Here is an 18,972-nt window from a genome sequence, read left to right as displayed (position 1 = left end):
CATGCGGTTAGTTTGGCCACCTTCAAACTAGCTTAGGGGATGACCGAAATCAGCCCTAGGCCAACTCAAGAGCGGTTGAGCCACCCCCATAGAGGTCGAAGAGGGTGGCCGCGTCACTCGTAAAACGCAAAATGGAGGTGCTCGAGCCACCTTTTTTTTTTTTTAAACATTATTTAAATTATTTATAGTTTTTTTTAATATATATATATATATTTTCAAATTTTAATAAGTTTTTTAATTTTTACCATGACATATAGCCGCGTGTCAATTTTTTATTGGGTTAACGTGGACTTCTGTCAATTTTCTAGACGAGTTTTGGACGGAAGTACCATATTCGTTTTTAGCCAAAAGCGAGATATCATCTACGATACCAATTGAAACCGAAGTTGGTTAAAATAACGTCTTTAAACCACATGGGGTAATGAGCATTTAACCATTCATCAATTTTCTACCTTCCATTTTTTATTTTTTTACTCCCCCCACCACCTTCTAACACTTCAAAAATTAGTTTCCCTTAATAAATCACCCATCTATAGTATCCTCAAGCATGGAAGCATGCCCTCGAGGCTCCAATACTCAAATCGGTGGTACACAAATAATTTCAAGCACGTTCTATTTTAGAATTTGATCTTGATTCTTGAGACCTTTTCATTCAACAAATTATTACAAGTTAGCATGAATGTCATTAGACCATCACCTTTAATTATTAAGCATGCAAGTTTAAACAGTAAAAATATTATTGTTAAAAATTCAAATAGTAAAATTCAATGAAAGGTGGACCTAAATAACAATTTGATAAATCTTCTAGAAAGTCAAAACAGTAAAACTATTTAAAAATTCAAATAGCTTTTTTGATAAAGTTGCAGACACGTGTTGTATAATTAATTTGTGAGTGATGTGACTTGTGAGCAGCATTGAGACTAAAAATATGAGAAAAAAGAAAAGAAAAACACTTCTTTTCACTTTCACACATATTAATAAGCTTTGGCGTTAATGATTATATTTGTTTTTAATAATTTTAATACTGTGTCACGTGACTCACGTGATTAAATAGAACTTTCACATTAAATATAAGTTATTTAACTTTTTTATTTTATTTTAAAATAAAAACTTGACGTGACACAAAATGTTTTTAAAGGAACAATAAATTATATTGACGTGACATATCTGATTAAATAAGTGGTTAGATAACTTAATTTTTATTCGCTCAAGTGAATTATATAAGCGGTCTCTTATAATCATTTGCCAAAATTCTCATAAATTTGAATAAATAATTTGAGAAGATCCTGATCATGCAAGATTAGGCCGTTATGGTGCATTTAGGATTGTAAACAAATTAATAAAAAGGTCAAGCTCGATTTATATAGATTTGACTAGTTTCGTTTTGTTTAATAAATGTGTCGATTATGAAAACAAAATTAAACTCAATTATTGAACAAGTTATACTTGTCAATTTGACTTGTATAACTTTAGCTTTAGTATTTTAATTTTGTAACGATGACATCTTAAGTAAAAAAAGAATTCTCCTCCTAATATATTAAATATAACTTCAATTATTATTATTGTAAGTTTTGATATAAAAATATATGTGTCCACAATAATTAATTCAACTTGATAAAATCTTTACAATAATTCCTTACCTAATGATTAGCATAAATTTAGGAAAGATTTTTTTTTTTTTAATAAAAAAATAAATTAATTAATTGAACAGATTATAAATAAGTTTCGATTTATTTGAAAAATGAATGAGTTAAATTTAAATAAATTATTTAGCTGAAATTTGAAGATTTGGCAGACATTATTTTTTATTTTTATTTTTTATAGATCCATAGACAATATTTAGTTGTGCGGAAAAGAGAAAGCAGCCAAGCTCCACCGAAACTTTGACTGCCACGTTTTGTTCTCATCCACAATCTCCACCTCTCTTCTGGAATTCTCTCTCCATCGCTCCAATATTCACGCGCTTGGAGGATTTGCGACGGAGTCGGAGTTGGAGTCGGAGTCGGAGTCCCAGAGAGAGAGAGAGATCTTTGTTTCATGGGCCTTAACCTTAGGGACTTTGGTGGTATTCATCCTCCTCCTCTTCCTCTTATTGATCTTCTTCAGCAATGGCCAATACTCTGATTCTCGGGCCCAGATTTTCCTTCGCTTTTCGCATCCTTCACAGACTACTACCCATTACCGGCTTTCACCTTCTCCTCATCTTTCTTCACTCCCTCTTATAGCTCTTGCTCCCGTTGCCGGTTCTCCCGGCACCCTTTCCCTCTTCTCTCTCTCTGCTTGGTTCCTCGGAAAATTACTCACGCAGCAAGTAATAATCTATTCCTGCATTTTCTCGACTAAACTCAGACTTTTTTCTTATTCTTATTCATTCATTTTATACTTCAACTTTTGCCTTGGAAAAAAAGGGGAAAATGTGCTGCTTTTTCCCCTCTGGTTGGTTGCTCTGAAAAGGTGGGATAGTCAGTGAAACTTCTACTTTGAAACATCTTGAATTCCTGGAAAAATAAAAACTACCCAATACCCAACTTATTAACTTGAGGTATTTTTTTTTTTTTTTTTTTTTTTTTTTTTTTTTTTATTTAGTAAATTTTGTGATTTAAGAGAATAAATAGAAATTTTTTGAAGATTTTCTTAGCTTCTCCACGGAGGATTGAGGTAATTTGTCCTGAAATGTTCACTAAGAATGAAAGAGAACTAATTCAATTCTTCCCATTGGTTCACTTCAACATTTTCTTTGCTTCTCCTTGATGTTTCTCGGCAGACAAACGAGGGATTGAGAATGGTATCGGTGTTTCTGTACCATGTGGTGGGCGATCTGACGGTCGGGAAGCCGGAGATGGTGGAGTTCCTGGAGACGGAGACGGTGGAGTCGGCTATACGTGCTATCGGAGAGTCGACGGAAGGGGGGATAGCGGTGTGGAAGAAGAGATCACAGCATGGGGGTGTGATCGAGAATGGGGAGATGAGGCAGCAGAGGTTTGTGGGTATTCTTAATTCTCTTGACATTGTTGCATTCTTGGCAAAGAGGGAGTATTTGGAGGATCGGGACAACGCCATGAAGACACCGGTTTCCCAGGTTGTTGTGCCTAATAATTTCTTGTTGAGGCAGGTTGATCCTGGGACAAGGTTAGCTATTTTTGCTATTAATGTTTGTTTTTCTTATGATTTTTAGAATCTTAATTTCATGGGTTTGTTATGAACAGTGTGAATTTAATTTAATTTATCTTAGAACAAGGTGAGCTCTTTTAATTGGTCGTGTATCTCATGCTTTATATGGTGTACTATTACGTCATGTTTAGTTACTTTGAAATTCTAGTTACATGGTTTATGTGGTCAACTGATCATGCTATGAATTGTATTGGTCTTTGATCAGAATTTTAGCTCTATTCGTTACTATGTTGCTATTGATTTTTTCTGTTTTGATTGTTTAATCATGCATGTGGCCGTGGTTCTTGCCCTCCACCCTGTTCTTATAGGGGCAGGAAATGCCATTTGAGTGAACTTGCGATAATGGTTTTGATTTTCATGATCTTGTGCTGGAATGTAAAGAATTATGATGGTGAATGTGTGTGTGTGTGTTTTTTTTTATATGTATTGATGTGCAGTTAATTTAGTTTCAATTGTCCTTATTGGATTTGAAGATTGCTGTGCTATTATTGTTTCCATTTTATTGTTTGATGATTGAATATTTTGATTTTTTTAGATCTTTTTCCTTGTAAACTGCGATATCGAATGCCACGGTGTAGTTTTATCTGAAAATTTCTAACTGGGAACTTGCTGTTTCAGCTGTTTTAGCTTTAGAAATTAATAATAGCTTAAAAGTGCTTATTTTTCCTATTAAGATAAGTATTATCACACTTTATTATGATTTAATTCTTGCATTTTACATTTATTTGTGGAATATTGTTTAATTATTAATTTTGAGCTTAAATGATATATTAATGCAAGAGTTTGTGCAGGAATTACCAAACAAATGTAAAGAAGAATGATTGAAGTAGAATACAAATCGTTTAGAAATCAAACCGTTTCTGTAATCCTCTTTGAACCTACTTTAATAATATTTAGTTTTCTGCTCTTCTTTGGTTTCTTATTGGTGGTCTTTATGTTACATATGATTTTTTTCTTCTTCCAAGCAGTGCTCTTGAATGTGGTTTTCTTTGTTATCAACATTGTGTATGTGTGTGCACATCTGCTTCATGTGCGTGATCATGCATTCAAGAGCTATGTTTTGTGCTTTCTTTTATGTTTTCATTCCCTTGGTTTAAGTCTTTCCATTATTTCTCCAAATTGTAACTTTCATTTAGGTTCCTGTTCTGTATTCTGTATTCTATTGTTTCCTTTTCCTCCATGTCCTCCCCTCCCTGCATAATCACAATGAATATATTCCCTAAAGAAGAGATGGACAAGATTGCTTATAAATCTGTCTTCCTCTTGTAATGAAGCATTGCATTCTGCATAATAATCTCACATCAGTTAAAAGTCCAACGATTCCCTAGTTTAAAGGTTCCATCGGCTCCAATGTATAAAGCATATCAAAACAAACACATTTTTCGGGTTAAACACATATCGAAGCATATCATTACAAGAGGAACATTATTCATATTGTGGAAGAAAACCTGTATGTTGAAGGCTAGTGTTAGAACATGGACCTGCATCTGTAAGTTGTGCATAGCTTTTATATAGAATATTATAACTTTTTATAGCTTAAATTGAGTGCATAAACTATCTGAGGTGTTGCTGTATTTCTTTGCTGGCATTTAATATGAAAAACTGAGTATGCAATTTTCTATTTTTGGTTTTTCTTTTTTTTTTTTTTTTGGGGGGGGGGTGGAGAATGGAGCTGCATCTGAAAAGCTCTTATACTGTGTGTAGTTCTTGACAGGTACCGGAAGTCAATTTGTTTCAACTTAGTAACTTACCTGTTGATGAAGCTAAGTCTGGCAATGATCAAAAGAAAATTGTTCTAGTGGTTCTAGTAACATGAATCATGGTTTTGGATGGGGCGTCGGTACTGAGGGTGGTGGAGAAGAGAAATTTTTTTTTGGGTGAGGTCATATTGAGTGCTCAGTGCTCCCATTGGTTAGCGTCGACGTTGGAGGTGCTGATGGGTATTCCGAAAGATCAAGAATTTGTCAAGTCTTTCCGAGAAGGTTCGAAAATTCTGATTGCTCGAAGGGGTGGGAACAGAATTGGGCGCTTCTTAGAGGCGACAATATTTGGTTTGGGCGGTCAGAAAGGTTTCATTATCATCCCTGAGAGCCGTGGAGGGTGGGGATTGCAAAAATTCTCCGGCGAGTTGCGTAAGGCTGTCGATTTCCTCTCTGCTACGGTGGGTAGCGGGCAAGGCTCCTCGTCTTTGTCGACCAAGAAGGATGCGAAGGTGCTAGGGCCGAGCTTGGGCTTGGGCTTGGGCTCAAAGTGGACGGGGCCGTCCTTTGCGGAGGTGTTGTGCTCAGTTCCTACCTCTGCTGTGAATAAGTTGCCCTTGGTAGGGGAACTTCGTTCTGGGTTGAGGGCTTTGTCGGAAGAGCCAGGTGCTCTTGATCCCCTCCCGGGGCCGACTCATGTTGAGCAAGTCTTGAGCTCGGCGGTGGGTTGCCCACATGATCCATTGGTTAAAGACCGGTCTCTTGATTCGCTGGGCAAGAAGCCTCCCCCACGTTCAAATTCGAATTTTGAACGTTCTATGATGCGCACGTGGAGCAAGTTGGTCAATGGTTTGAAAGTGGTCTTGGGCCGGGCTGTTAGGAATTGTTTGGGCTGGCTTGTCGGGTCTGGCCTGGGTCGAAAACGTTCTGGTTTTCGCTTGGCCCGACTCCTGCCGAAACCTAAAGCACATACGGCTATCGAACCAGGGGCGCCTCCTTTTCCGGCCCCGTCTCGACCGGAGCCCTCGTCGTCAGCAGTTCCAGGGGCTCTTCCGGTTGGTTCGTCTTCTTCTGGGTTCTCTCTGGTTCGTCCTCCTCCTAGGGGTTTGGAGGCTGTTTTGTCGAGGAAGGGTATAGCAGTTCTAGGGGTGTCTTTTGCCTTTCCGGCGCTGTCTCTTTTGCCGGAGACCCCGTCGCCGGCAGTTCCAGGGGCTTTTCCAGTTCGGTCTTCCTCTTCAGGGGGAGGGTCTAGCAGCTTGAAGGTGGATCCTAGCCGGGTCACTGCCTCTAAGCCTTTCGGTGCTTCTCTGGCAGTCTCCCAACTCACGGCCTCTCCTTCTGCTGGAGCGACTGAGTTGGGGGAGAAGCTGCGCTCTTCTCCCCCCGTGGTTTCTAAGCCTTTTTAGAGTTATATTAGGAAGGCGAGGGTTCTTAGGGAAGGGGTTTCGTTGAAGTGGAATGATGTGCTACTTTCAGATTCCTTGAAAGCCTTGAAGATGGTCGCCAACATAGCTGTTAATAAGGCTTCGGTTGCAGAGCTTCCAGCGAAAAAGGTTGTTGAGCCTTCAGTGAAGGAGGACTTTCTTAGAAAGGGGTTTCTCAACCCTCGCCCGGTTTTGCCAACCACTTCCTCTTCGCCTCGGAAGGTCTTTGATGGAGGGATAGTCGGGCCTTCCTCCTCTCCTAGAGGCTGCTCCAGTTCTTCACCTGTAAAGGGTAATGGTTTCTCCCAATCTCGAAATTGGCCGATTGGTTTTGATTATAATGGGGAGATTGTGGTTTGGGAGGACGACGTTGATTTTTGGGATGTTTTGCCTTTGGATTGGGCGTCAGAGGGTGCTTTTGGGGAGGAGGCGTTGGCAATTCGGGATGCCATGGAAGAAGAATTTCAGCGTGACAAGATGATATCGCGCCAAAAGTCCTAAGGCAAGAGGGAGCTTTTGAATCTGCATAGCTCTATCAACTATGGCGACACTAAGCCTTCCGCTAGGAGTAGGAAAGTAAAGAACCTTATGTTGTACAGTTGTATGCTTGGGTTGGTTTGTGGGTCATTCCTCAGGCTTTCGGTTTTTGCTTGGGATCTTTTGAGGGTTGTTGTTTTTGGGTTTTTCCCTTTGTATTTTGGGTTTGCTTGTATTTCGGGTTTTAAGGTTTTGGGGGTGTTTTAATGAATTTTGGGTAGGTTTTTTTTTTTGGTAGTTTGGGCTTTATGGGAGTATCTTCTGGATTTTGGGTTTTTGGGGGCTTTGGGTATTGTTTGTATGTAGGTCTTTGTGGGTTTTCTTCTGTGGATTAGTTGGGTTGCTCCTGTGTATACTTCCTGTGTACTTAAGAACGCTTTTCGTTTTTTAAGAAAGTTTTCTTACTTTAAAAAAAAAAATAAAAAATTGAATCTTATTACTGTATTTATTTCAATTTCAACTTACATGTGTCCTGTAACATGAATCTTGTGCCGTATGCCTTTAATCTTGTATCTCCACATATCAATATCAGCTTTTGGTTCCCCAACATTTTACTCCATCTTAAGTCTATATCAGCTTCTCAATGGAGATCACATGAGATCTCATGGGTCACATGTGGATCACATCGTGACCCATGTGATATGCAGCCTTTGTCTTTAGAATCTTGACAGTTTACCATTTGAATAATATGATTAAAGTGAACTTTATTTCGGCTCAAATTTGTTTTGAGGGGCTGAAAAGTCAAAGTCACTGTTAGGTAATTGAGGGAACGCCCAATAAATTATGTTCTCATTCATGAGATTTTCTGGTTGAAACTCGTCTTTGAAGTAGGCATTAGCATATTTATGTGCAGTGCAACAATGAAGGAGGGCTTATATATTGCCATGTGGAGATACAAGTTAATTAGCTTCTTCATTTAGCTACAATTATAATTTGCAATCTAAGTTGGATTAGCTTATATTCATATGGGGTTCAAATGGTATTCGAGCTATAGTAGACAGAATAATATTGTAGTTCCGAAAAATAGAGAGAAGAATAACGATGTGATAAATTGATAATAAAGCTCATTTTGCTGCATCATTTATTTATTTTTGAGAAGTTTGAAGTTTAACTTTATTTGATGGTTTTATCCCGCCTCAGAATTTGTTTGTCCATATGGCAGAAAATAAAACTGTAAATCTCTTTTCTCCCTAACCTACACCCTCCCCTAGATATCAAAAATGAATAGGAGAAGTCCTGTGGCTGAAGGAGAACTGTGCATAGTTTTATGGTTTTCTATTCTTTGCCTAGGCTGGCTTGTTTTATGGATTTCAAAAACATTTTGGGATACTTTTCCCTTCTTTTTTTTTTCCCCCTCAAAATGCCTTCTTGATTTTGAAGATCATGCAGTGTAGTGACCCCAATCTTTGTCCTTGTCACACAGTTATGAGATCTGAACTAGTCTTTCTGCTGACTCAAGAGATAGTTTCTTGATTAATATTCTTGATTTCTGTAGTGCACTAACATTGGTGAGTTCACCTGTTACAGAATTACCAACTTCAATGTTGCAACTTTGTTTCTGGATGTTATTTTACTGCTTTTAGTGGTTGAAGTCATGTGGTGTGGTAAATGAACAAAGAAAATGTCCGGTTTAAAATTAGGTTGTTTTCATTCTGTTGTTAATGTTAGTTATAGTCTAATGGCGCCACCATTACTATCATTGGATGCTAAATTGAGAATGTGTAGTATAGTGGTTGTTTTCCTGTCTATTTCTAGACCTTTCTCTTTATTGTATTGCTGTATGCATATGAATCTTAGCTTCACATAGTTGTTTCATGTAATTCATATGATGCGCTGATGCAATTATAGTTTTGTGTTTTGGCACCTACCAAACAGTTAAAGAATTTATTTAATGGTAGTTAGGAAGAATGCAGTTCCCCTTCTAACCTGTTATGTGCCAAAATATGGGGAGATATTCAGTATGGTTTTTAACGAAAGAGTAATACTATATATCATACAAACATTTTACAAATATTCCACAAAGCTGATGTGGCAAGGTCTGTAGCTATTGAATATATATTTTTAGGGGTAATTACCTTTTTCCCCCCTATGAACTACCAACTTTTGCGCAAAGCCCCTACAAACTAACCACTCGACCAAAATAGAGTATTCAACTACAAAAGACAACCCTTTTCCCCCCTTCCGTCAGTCAGGGGGATTAAAACAAACTGTCAACTAGTCACGTGAACGTCACATGCCGTTTTACCCTCATTTTCTTCCTCTTTTCCCTCCATGAACTACCACAATTTTCCAACATGCCCCCATGTAAAACAGCACGTGACAGTCACGTGTCCCGTTGACCGTTTGTTTTAACCCTTCTGACTGACAGAAGGGGGGGGGGAAAGGGTTGTCTTTGGTAGTTGAATGCTCTATTTTGGTCGAGTTGGTAGTTTGTGGGAGTTTTGCGCAAAAGTTGGTAGTTCATGAGGGAAAAAGGTAATTACCCCATATTTTTATTAACAAGAGCTGTTAGACCTTGTTACGTCAGCTTTGTGGGATACTTGTGTTGTGTGTAGCATTAGTAATGCTACTCTTTACTTATCCCAAAAAAAAAAAGAAAAGGTAATGCTACTCTTTACACTTATTTCACACTAGTTTGTTTTATGTGGCTGACATGGGAGGTTACTTAAAACATATAACGTCAGCCGGTGTGGAATAAGTGTGAAGAGTAATATTACTCTAACAAAAATGGTATAGTTTCTTATAAAAAAAAAAAAAAAATTACACCCTCAGCCACGCTTTGCTTTGATCTTGAGGTCTATGGGGACCTTTGCCTTTTAGTTATACTCCGAGTAAATGAGAAACAAGGAAACATATCTTTAAATCTCTGTGTGGTCCAGTCTGTCTTTAAGATCTCCGATGATGCTCCTTGGGTACTGTATCTTCATTTATTCCTCATTCTGTGCAAGATTGATAGATGCACTGGAGATGATGAAGCAAGGTGTGAAGCGTCTTCTTGTTCCCAAGAGTCTGGGATGGAAAGGCATGAGCAAGCGATTCTCAATTCTCTACAATGGTAAGTGGCTTAAGAATATTGATACCTCTACCGGCAGCAGCAATAACCTCAATGCCAACAGCAATCGGACTTCCTCTTCCGCCACCATCATCCGTGATAAGTTTTGCTGTCTGTCAAGAGAAGATGTCATCCGTTTCCTTATTGGTTGCCTTGGTGCTCTGGCTCCACTCCCTCTGTCCTCCATTTCCTCCCTTGGGGCCATCAACCCAAACTACTACTCTATTGAGGCCTCCTTGCCAGCCATTGAAGCAACTCGAAAGCTCCCTGAAGACCCTACTGCAGTAGCCGTTGTGGAACACTTGCCAGATGGTCGGTATAAGATCATTGGAGATATCTCTGCCACCAAACTATGGAAATGTGATTACTTAGCGGCAGCATGGGCTTTAGCCAATCTTTCAGCTGGACAATTTGTGATGGGAGTTGAAGATGATGTGACCTTAAGGTCATTGCCTGATTTCGCTGTAAATTCAGCAGTTGGCAATAACAATTTGGCCAATGGAGGTGGTGGATCAACAAGGCCAAAGAAATTTAGTAGCAGGAGTATTGGGTTCTTTAGCAATGCTACTAGTCACAGTTTTGGTGTCAGTAGGAGCATGTATAGGGGCAGAAGTGCACCCTTGACATGTAAGGTTACGAGTTCTTTGGCCGCCGTCATGGCTCAGATGTTGTCTCACAGGGCTACTCATGTTTGGGTGACCGAGGATGAAAGTGATGATCTTTTAGTTGGGGTGGTGGGTTATACTGACATTTTGGTTGCTGTGACCAAACAACAACCTGCTGCACCTACCTCCTGCCAATCGATCTTATGAGGCATTTGGAAATGAAATTCAAACTTGAATTTGTTGATTTCTTTTCCTAGTGCTTTTGAGTGTTGTATTTCAGCAATAGGGTGTATAAGAGATTTGGGCTTGCGTGATATATATGTATGTTTGGCAAGGTTCTGTATTATTTGATTGTAGTAATGAAATCATTCAGTTGTGATCCTATACTACTATGAGGTTGGGATTTCAAAGATGTTACTCTTTTTGCAAATTGTTGAAAGATAAATGCTACATATTACATCTACCTTCAAGTGTTTTCATTTAGATGTTTATTCTTTGATCTGACAGTGAAACTCATTATTAAATTTTAGACGGGTTAATATGTATATATAATATATCAATAGTAATTTTTATTGCTAATCACTCTGGAAACAGTCTTGTTTCACTCGAGCCTAGGTTTTTTCGGAGTCTAGACATGGCCCAATGGAGAAAAAAGTTAAAAAGTTTGGGGATTCTTTGGGACAACATGGATAAGGCAAAGAGTGGGTAAATTACAAGCCATAAGTGGGCTGGATTGGTATTATAAAGAAGCTTACTTCGCCAGTCTGGAAGTTAGTTGTGTCTGTAAGAAGCTAGTTTGCAAACTAGCAGCTACTTGGGAGGCTAAATTATAATTTTTCTATTCGTAAGAAAACTTTTTCCTGACAAAAATTGAAAAAGAACTTGAAATTTTTTTTATACACAATCTCAAGGTTATGATAAAGGTGGTGGCAAACATAAAGGTGATATTTGTGGTAATACTTGATCATTTTTCATAATGAGATGCATACAATGACACCTCTACTTTTGGAACATGAATTTGAGATATAGATGCTAAGAAATCTCATGTTCAAAATTCCAAAGCATATTTGGGATGGATTTTTTTTTTTTTTTTTTTTTTTGAAATACAAATTTAAAAATCCCATTTTTAAGTGAGATTCTATTATAAAAATTCTCATCCAAGCATATAAAAACTCAATAAGACAAAAATACCTGTAAAAATTCAGGGGAAAACAAACAACACAGTGAAGACCATTGAATAACTAGTCATTAGCAAGAATCTGGCAAGCTCACCAACCATTGTCTTGCGGTCAACCGGTTTTTTTTTTTTTTTTTTTTTTTTTTTGTAAAAAAATTGAATTTTTTTATTAAGGGTGTTTTTGTCATTTTGGATACATTCCAAATTGCTTGGTAATTTGAAAGGATGTGTATTTTTTTCCAAATAATATATATATATATATATATATATATAGTAAAACTCATACCGGTGACTTGGCGGGTCTAATTTGTTATATGACCCAAGTTGTGCAAAAAGTGTTCACAATGACAATTAAAATCAAGAAAAAATATAGTATCCTGAATTTTTAAGTGTGCAAAATTGATCTATCAAACTATCAAAGTATGCCAAAAAGGCTAATTTGTCAAAACATTCCTATAATAGTCTTGTGATGTGTCATATGTTCCATTAACAAATAAAAAAAATAAAAAAATCAAGGAAAAATTAAAATAATAATAATAATAAAAAATCTGAAAGGATGGCTCATGCCACCATTTTGGACAAATGGGAATGGACGGTCACCCCATTTTTTTTCAATGAAGGTGGTTGAGTTACTCCCGGGGCCAATCGAAAGCCACTCCAAAAAGGCAAAATAGGGGTGGCCGAAACAACCCCCATGGGCCTTGGGGGTAGCACGGCCACCCTTGTTTAGCCTGGGGTATGACTGGCACGGGGGTGGTCAAACCACCCCCATGGCCACCCTAAAAGGCAAAAAATAATAATAATAATAATAAAAAAATAAAAAATAAAAATAAATTGGTAAGGGTTTGGTCAGACGACCTCCATGGCCCTTGGGGATAGTTTGGCTACCCCAAAAGGTCAAAAAGAAAATAAAAAGTTGGAAGTTAGCCCCTTAGGGTGCTCGAACCACCCCCAAGAGCCTTGGGGTGGTTCAACCCCTAGCAAATTGGCCGCAGGGGGTCACCGAACACCTCCTATTGGCAAAAATGGGAGTGGTTGGCTCGAGCCACCCATTCATTGAGATAGTTTCTTGATTAATATTATTGATTTCTGTAGTGCACAAGTACATTGGTGAGTTCACCTGTTACAGAATTACCAACTTCAATGTTGCAACTTTGTTTCTGGATGTTATTTTACTGCTTTTAGTGGTTGAAGTCATGTGGTGTGATAAATGAACAAAGAAAATGTCCCGTTTAAAATTAGGTTGTTTTCATTCAGTTGTTAATGCCAGTTATAGTCTAATGGCGCCACCATTACTATCATTGGGTGCTAAATCGAGAATGTGTAGTATAGTGGTTGTTTTCCTGTCTATTTCTAGACCTTTTTCTTTATTGTATTGCTGTATGCATATGAATCTTGGCTTCACATAGTTGTTTCATGTAATTCATATGATGCGCTGATGCAATTATAGTTTTGTGTTTTGGCACCTACCAAACAGTTAAAGAATTTATTTAATGGTAGTTAGGAAGAATGCAGTTCCCCTTTTAACCTGTTATGTGACAAAATATGGGGAGACATTCGGTATGGTTTTTAACGAGAGAGTAATGCAATAGACCGTACGTACAAATATTTCACAAAGTTGATATGGCAAGGTCTAGTAGCTATTAAATATATATTTTTATTAACAAGGGCTACTAGACCTTGCCAAGACAGCTTTGTGAGATATTTGTATGGTGTGTAGTATTACTCTTAGCGAAAAGAGTAATACTACTATTCACATTCATTTCACACCAGCTGACGTGGTTTGTTTTAAGTGGCTGACATGGGAGGTTAATTAAACATATAATGTTAGCCGGTGTGGAATAAGTGTAAAGAGTAATATTACTCTAACAAAACTGATATAGTTTCTTATAAAAAAAATAAGACCCTCAGCGCACGCTTTGCTATGATTTTGAGGTCTATGGGGACCTTTGCCTTTTAGTTATACTCCGACTAAATGAGAAACAAGGAAACATATCTTTAAATTTCTGTGTGGTCCAGTCTTTCTTTAAGATCTCTGGTGATGCTCCTTGGGTACTGTATCTTCATTTATTCCCTCATTCTGTGCAAGATTGATAGGTGCACTGGAGATGATGAAGCAAGGGGTGAAGCGTCTTCTTGTTCCCAAGAGTCTGGGATGGAAAGGCATGAGCAAGCGATTCTCAATTCTCTACAATGGTAAGTGGCTTAAGAATATTGATACCTCTGCTGGCAGCAGCAATTACCTCAATGCCAACAGCAGCAATAACGTCAATGCCAACAGCAATCGGACTTCCTCTTCCACCACCATCATCCGTGATAAGTTATGCTGTCTGTCAAGAGAAGATGTCATCCGTTTCCTTATTGGTTGCCTTGGTGCTTTGGCTCCACTCCCTCTGTCCTCCATTTCCTCCCTTGGAGCCATCAACCCAAACTACTACTCTATTGAGGCCTCCTTGCCAGCCATTGAAGCAACTCGAAAGCTCCCTGAAGACCCTACTGCAGTAGTTGTGGAACACTTGCCAGATGGTCGGTATAAGATCACTGGAGATATCTCTGCCACCAAACTATGGAAATGTGATTACTTAGCGGCAGCATGGGCTTTAGCCAATCTTTCAGCCGGACAATTTGTGATGGGAGTTGAAGATGATGTGACCTTAAGGTCATTGCCTGATTTCGCTGTAAATTCAGCAGTTGGCAATAACAATTTGGCCAATGGAGGTGGTGGATCAACAAGGCCAAAGAAATTTAGTAGCAGGAGTATTGGTGTTGGGGATAAATCCCACTCAACCCGATCCAATGAGGAAATTCAAAAGTCAAATCAGATAAGAATAATGATCAGATCAGAAGTCTAAAAAGATATCAGATCATAAGTCTAAGAAGATATCCAATTAGAAGTCTAATAAAGGATTAAAGTCCAGTTAGAACTCTAACTGCAGTTCTAGATCAACAAGGAGCAGGAGTCCTAATCCAGGTTTGACTCCACCTCTTTGCCTATAAATAAGGCCATACCCCAGGTATAAACTAAGACTCAGTTTTTATACATAGAGCATTATTTCTCTCACAGAAGCTAACTTAGGCATCGGAGCGGGATCCCCGGAAGGGTCCCTAGATTTTGTTGTTTTGCAGGATTATTGAGAAGCGTGAAGAACATCAAAGGAACGTGCAGATTCACACCATACCGGAAACTGTACCAACAGTTTGGCGCCGTCTGTGGGAAACGATTTTCCGTTCCTCATAAAAGAAAAAGAAGATCCAGCATGGTGATGAACACACGTTCCGGAAGCCAGACCAATCGACAGCCCGTGGCCCCACAGGAACCGGTTATTCAGAATAATTTGCAGCCTCCACCGAACCCTCCCCTGGGGGGTGGAGATCAAGATCGCATAGCAGCGTTGGAAGCCCAGATTGAATCCTTGACACAACGGAATGCCGAGTTGCTGCGCAGGAGGCCGGAACAGCCCAATCCCGAGATGAACAGGGATGAGCGTGAGGAAGAAGATCACAACAGCAACACTAATCCTCGGAGGGAGGATGACCGCCAAGGAGATCTAAGCAGAGTTATTGCCGAGCTGGAGAGAAGGTGCATGTACATGGAGATGGAAAGAAAGGACAAAAGCAGATCCGTAATGGTGGACAAGCTCCTAACGGGTACAGACTCACCCTTCACCAGACAGCCAGACAGGTGGCAGACTATCGGCTTCCTGAGAAGTTTAAGGTACCCCAAATTCTAAGTTATGCAGGAGACGGAGATCCCTTGGATCACCTAGAGAATTTCCGAGCTTATCTAGACCTTCACGGAACACCCGATGAAGTAGCATGTTGGGCCTTCCCTCTTACTCTTTCGGGGAATGCCCGAGACTGGTTTAGGAAACTGCCCCCGAATTCTGTTGATCAGTTCAAGGAGTTGTCCAAAATATTCCTAACCGAATTTCTAGCTTTCCGAACAAGGAAGAAGCCTTCGAGATATTTGCTATCATTGCACCAGCAAAGCAATGAGAGTCTTAAGGAGTTTATGGCTTGGTTCAACCAAGAGAAGGCTACGGTCGAAGATCCGACCGAGGATATGATCTTTGCTGCCATTTATCAGGGAATTTCACCCGAAGAGCCTTTGATGAAGAAGTTGATCCGGAAGCAACCAAGTACCTTGCAGGGCCTCATGGATAAGGTAGAAGAATTCATTAATCAGGAAGAGACGCTGAAGTCTATGGCCAGTTCTAGACTACCCCGAGAGACAGCCCCAAAAAAGAAAAGGAAAGAATTCAAGAAAGCTGATGGGGAAGAGCAGAGGCAGGTAAAGAAGTTCAAAGATTACAACTTTACACCTCTCAATGCCGAGATATCAGAAGTCCTCATGGAGATCAAGAGAGATCCGGCGTTTTGGGAACCGCAAAAGATACCAGGTAATCCTCTTATAGGAATGCAGGGAAGTATTGTGATTTCCATAAACAAGCAGGTCATTACACCGAGGGGTGCGTAACTCTAAGGTTGTTAATAGAAGAATTCATAAAGAATGGCAAGCTAGTTCGGTTCTTGGGAGAGCGACGGAACCATCCAGGACATAACAGGCCTCGGAATCATTAGGACTATCAGCCCCGAGATCAACAGCCACGGGATTACTATCCCCGAGACCGTCCTCAGCTATACGAGAGGCATCAAGAGAATGCTCCCCGAGATGACGTAGAAAGAAGAGAGGGCCGAAAAAACAGAAGCCCACAGCATAGAGAGCCGAGGCAACAACAGTATCTGCCCGTGATCCCATAAAAAGGATTCTCGGGAATTTCAGGCTTACTTTTATTTTTTAGCATTTATATTTGCAAAGAACTAGACTTTTATTTTTAATTCAGACTAGACAGAAAATTCCCCAGATTTTGGGAATAAGTATTTTCAGAATAAATGAATAAAGCTGACTTAAGCATCGGAGTGTTCCCGGTCTAGGGACCGGGAACCCGTTGATGTCGCTTATTTTGTAGGTAAAACTCTCGGATCATTCCTAGCCAAGAAGGAGCCTCTCGGATCAGTCCTAGCCGAGTGCAAGAAGAAAACTCTCAGATCAGTCCTAGCCGAGAGTCTCGGATCAGTCCTAGCCGAGTACAAGAAGAAAACTCTCGGATCAGTCCTAGCCGAGAGTTTCGGATCAGTCCTAGCCGAGTGCAAGAAGAAATCTCTCGGATCAGTCCTAGCGAAGCTACCCATTTCTGATCACTCACTCACTCTCTCTCTCTCTCTCTCTCTCTCTCTCTCTCTCTCTCTCCCCCTCTCCGTCGACACATACAGCCGCACCGGACAGCTTCCGGCCACCGCGATCCGCCCTTCCCGCCGGTGAGACGCCCTCTCTCCACCTCTCCTCCTCTCGGTCTCTCTCTCTCTAATATCTCGCTCCGTCTCTCCCTCTCTCTCTACCTTTCTCTCTCTGTCTCTCTCTTCCTCTCTATCTCTTTCTCTCTCTGTCTACCTCTCTCTCTCCATCTCCCTCTTCCTCTCTATCTCTTTCTCTCTCTCTACCTCTCTCTCTCTCTCTCTCTCTCTCTCTCTCTCTCTCTCTCTCTCTCTCTCTCTCTCTCTCTCTCTCTCTTTCTCTCTCTGTGTATCTCTCCCTATCTCTCTCTGCCTCTCTCAGTATACTCTCTCTCTCTCCCTCTCTCGCTCTCTCCCTATCTCTCTCTTCTCTCTCTCTGTATCTCTATGTCTCTCTCTCTCTCTCTCTCTCTCTCTCTCCCTATCTCTCTCTGCCTCTATCTCTCTCTGCCTCCCTCTCTCTCTCTCTGTATCTCTACGTCTCTGTCTCTCTCTCTGTGTAATAATATGAAGTTAGTTTTTTGTAATTTTGTGTTTTTTATTTTTGCTGATAGTATTAATTTGTTCCTCCCAAAAAATGCAGGTACAAAAAATACAACAATCAGTCGTATATTACATCACAGAGTACAGGATTGTGAGTAATTTTCAAAAATTGTTTCCTACATTTTTTGGCTATAATAAATTTCAAATATTTGTGATAGTATTTATTTATACATTTTTCTTAATTGTTTATCATTGCAGTATTACTATATATTGTTGTATCATTTTTTTGATTTTTCTGTGGTTGGTTATTATGCATGGAAAATATGCATGCGTACAGTTGTATATTTTTTGGTGATATATTTTACCATTTACAAATTTGTGTTGTTATTATCATTTTCGACAATTATCATATTTTGGTTTTTGGGAATTCTATAAAACGGAAATCTGACAAAATGACTCAACAAAATGATCCTCATATAGAAAATCACTTTTTAAAAATAAAATTATGGAATTGTTTAAACTAAAATTGAAACAAGTATATCGTACTATTCGTTTTTGATATTTTCTTAAAAAAATAATTTGAGAAACATAAAATGACCCAAAATATTTAATTTATGACCAAAAACCCTTAAAAAAACCAAGCTCCTTAACCCTAAACCACTAAAAAAAAACAAACACCCTAACCATAAACCCTAAATCCTAAACCCTTTAGAAAAAGCAAAACCCTAACGAACCCTAAAGCCCAAACCCTATAACAAAACAAAAACTCTAACCCTAACCCTAAACCATTTTTTTTTAAAAAAATACCCTAACACCCTAACCCTAAACACTAAATTCATAACCGTAAACCCTAAGCCCTAACTCTAAACACGGAACAATAAACCCTTTTTTTTTCAAAAAAAAAAGAAACACCCTAAACCCATATTTGTTTTTGTTTTTAAAAAAAAGAACATTCAACTCTTAAAACAAAACAAAAACCCTAACCCAAGAAAAAACCCTAAACTAAAACCCTCTAAACCCTTAAGAAAAAACTAAAACCCTAACCCTAAACCCTAAACCCTTAAAATATCAAAAAATTCCTATACTTCAAAAAAAAAAACTAAAACCCTAAACCCTAATCCTAAACCCTTTTTCCAAAAAAAAAAATCCTACACTTTCTAAAAAAAATACCCTAACCCTAAACCTTAAACCCTAAATCCTAAACCCTAAACCCTAAACCCTAAAAAAAAAATCCTACACTTTCAAACCCTAAAAACCCTAACCCTAAATCTTAAACCCTAAACCCTAACAAACCCTAAACCCTAAACCCTAAAAAAAAAATATCCTACACTTTCTTAAAAAAGAAACCGTAACACTAAAAACAAAAATCCTAACCTTAAACCCTAAACCCTAAGAAACTAAAACCCTAAACCCTAAACCCTAATCCTAGATCCTTAAAAAAAAAAAAAAACAAAAAAAAAAATTCCTACACTTTCTAAATTTATACCCTAACCCTAAACCCTAAACCATAACAAACCCTAAACCCTAA

The 18,972-nt window shown here is 38.9% G+C and overlaps 2 protein-coding genes across 5 annotated transcripts; both read left to right on the top strand.

Moving 5' to 3' along the window:
• The first annotated feature begins 1,857 nt into the window (after positions 1-1,857).
• LOC133883047 (CBS domain-containing protein CBSX6-like) lies at positions 1,858-10,871 on the top strand. Of its 4 annotated transcripts, none has more exons than XM_062322233.1 (3): positions 1,858-2,311; positions 2,765-3,129; positions 9,781-10,871. In XM_062322233.1, the coding sequence occupies exons 2-3, from the start codon at positions 2,783-2,785 to the stop codon at positions 10,694-10,696; spliced, it is 1,263 nt and encodes a 420-aa protein (XP_062178217.1). In that variant the 5' UTR covers positions 1,858-2,311; positions 2,765-2,782; the 3' UTR covers positions 10,697-10,871. The 4 variants fall into 4 exon arrangements, with proteins under 4 accessions (XP_062178217.1, XP_062178216.1, XP_062178214.1 ...); XM_062322232.1 differs by having other exon boundaries at positions 1,858-2,454; XM_062322230.1 differs by having other exon boundaries at positions 1,858-2,542.
• A 2,840-nt stretch (positions 10,872-13,711) lies between these two features.
• Positions 13,712-17,599, top strand: LOC133852569 (CBS domain-containing protein CBSX6-like; the record flags this gene model as incomplete). Its single annotated transcript, XM_062289341.1, has 2 exons — positions 13,712-14,478; positions 17,545-17,599. Coding segments are annotated over 2 exons (822 nt in total), but the record flags the coding sequence as incomplete, so codon positions are not given.
• Between the last annotated feature and the right edge of the window lie 1,373 nt (positions 17,600-18,972).

This window comes from Alnus glutinosa, chromosome 12 (assembly GCF_958979055.1).
Source record: "Alnus glutinosa chromosome 12, dhAlnGlut1.1, whole genome shotgun sequence".
NCBI lineage: Eukaryota > Viridiplantae > Streptophyta > Magnoliopsida > Fagales > Betulaceae > Alnus > Alnus glutinosa.
The sequence above is the reverse complement of the archived record's forward strand: the minus strand, read 5'-3'. Positions and strand labels throughout refer to the sequence as shown.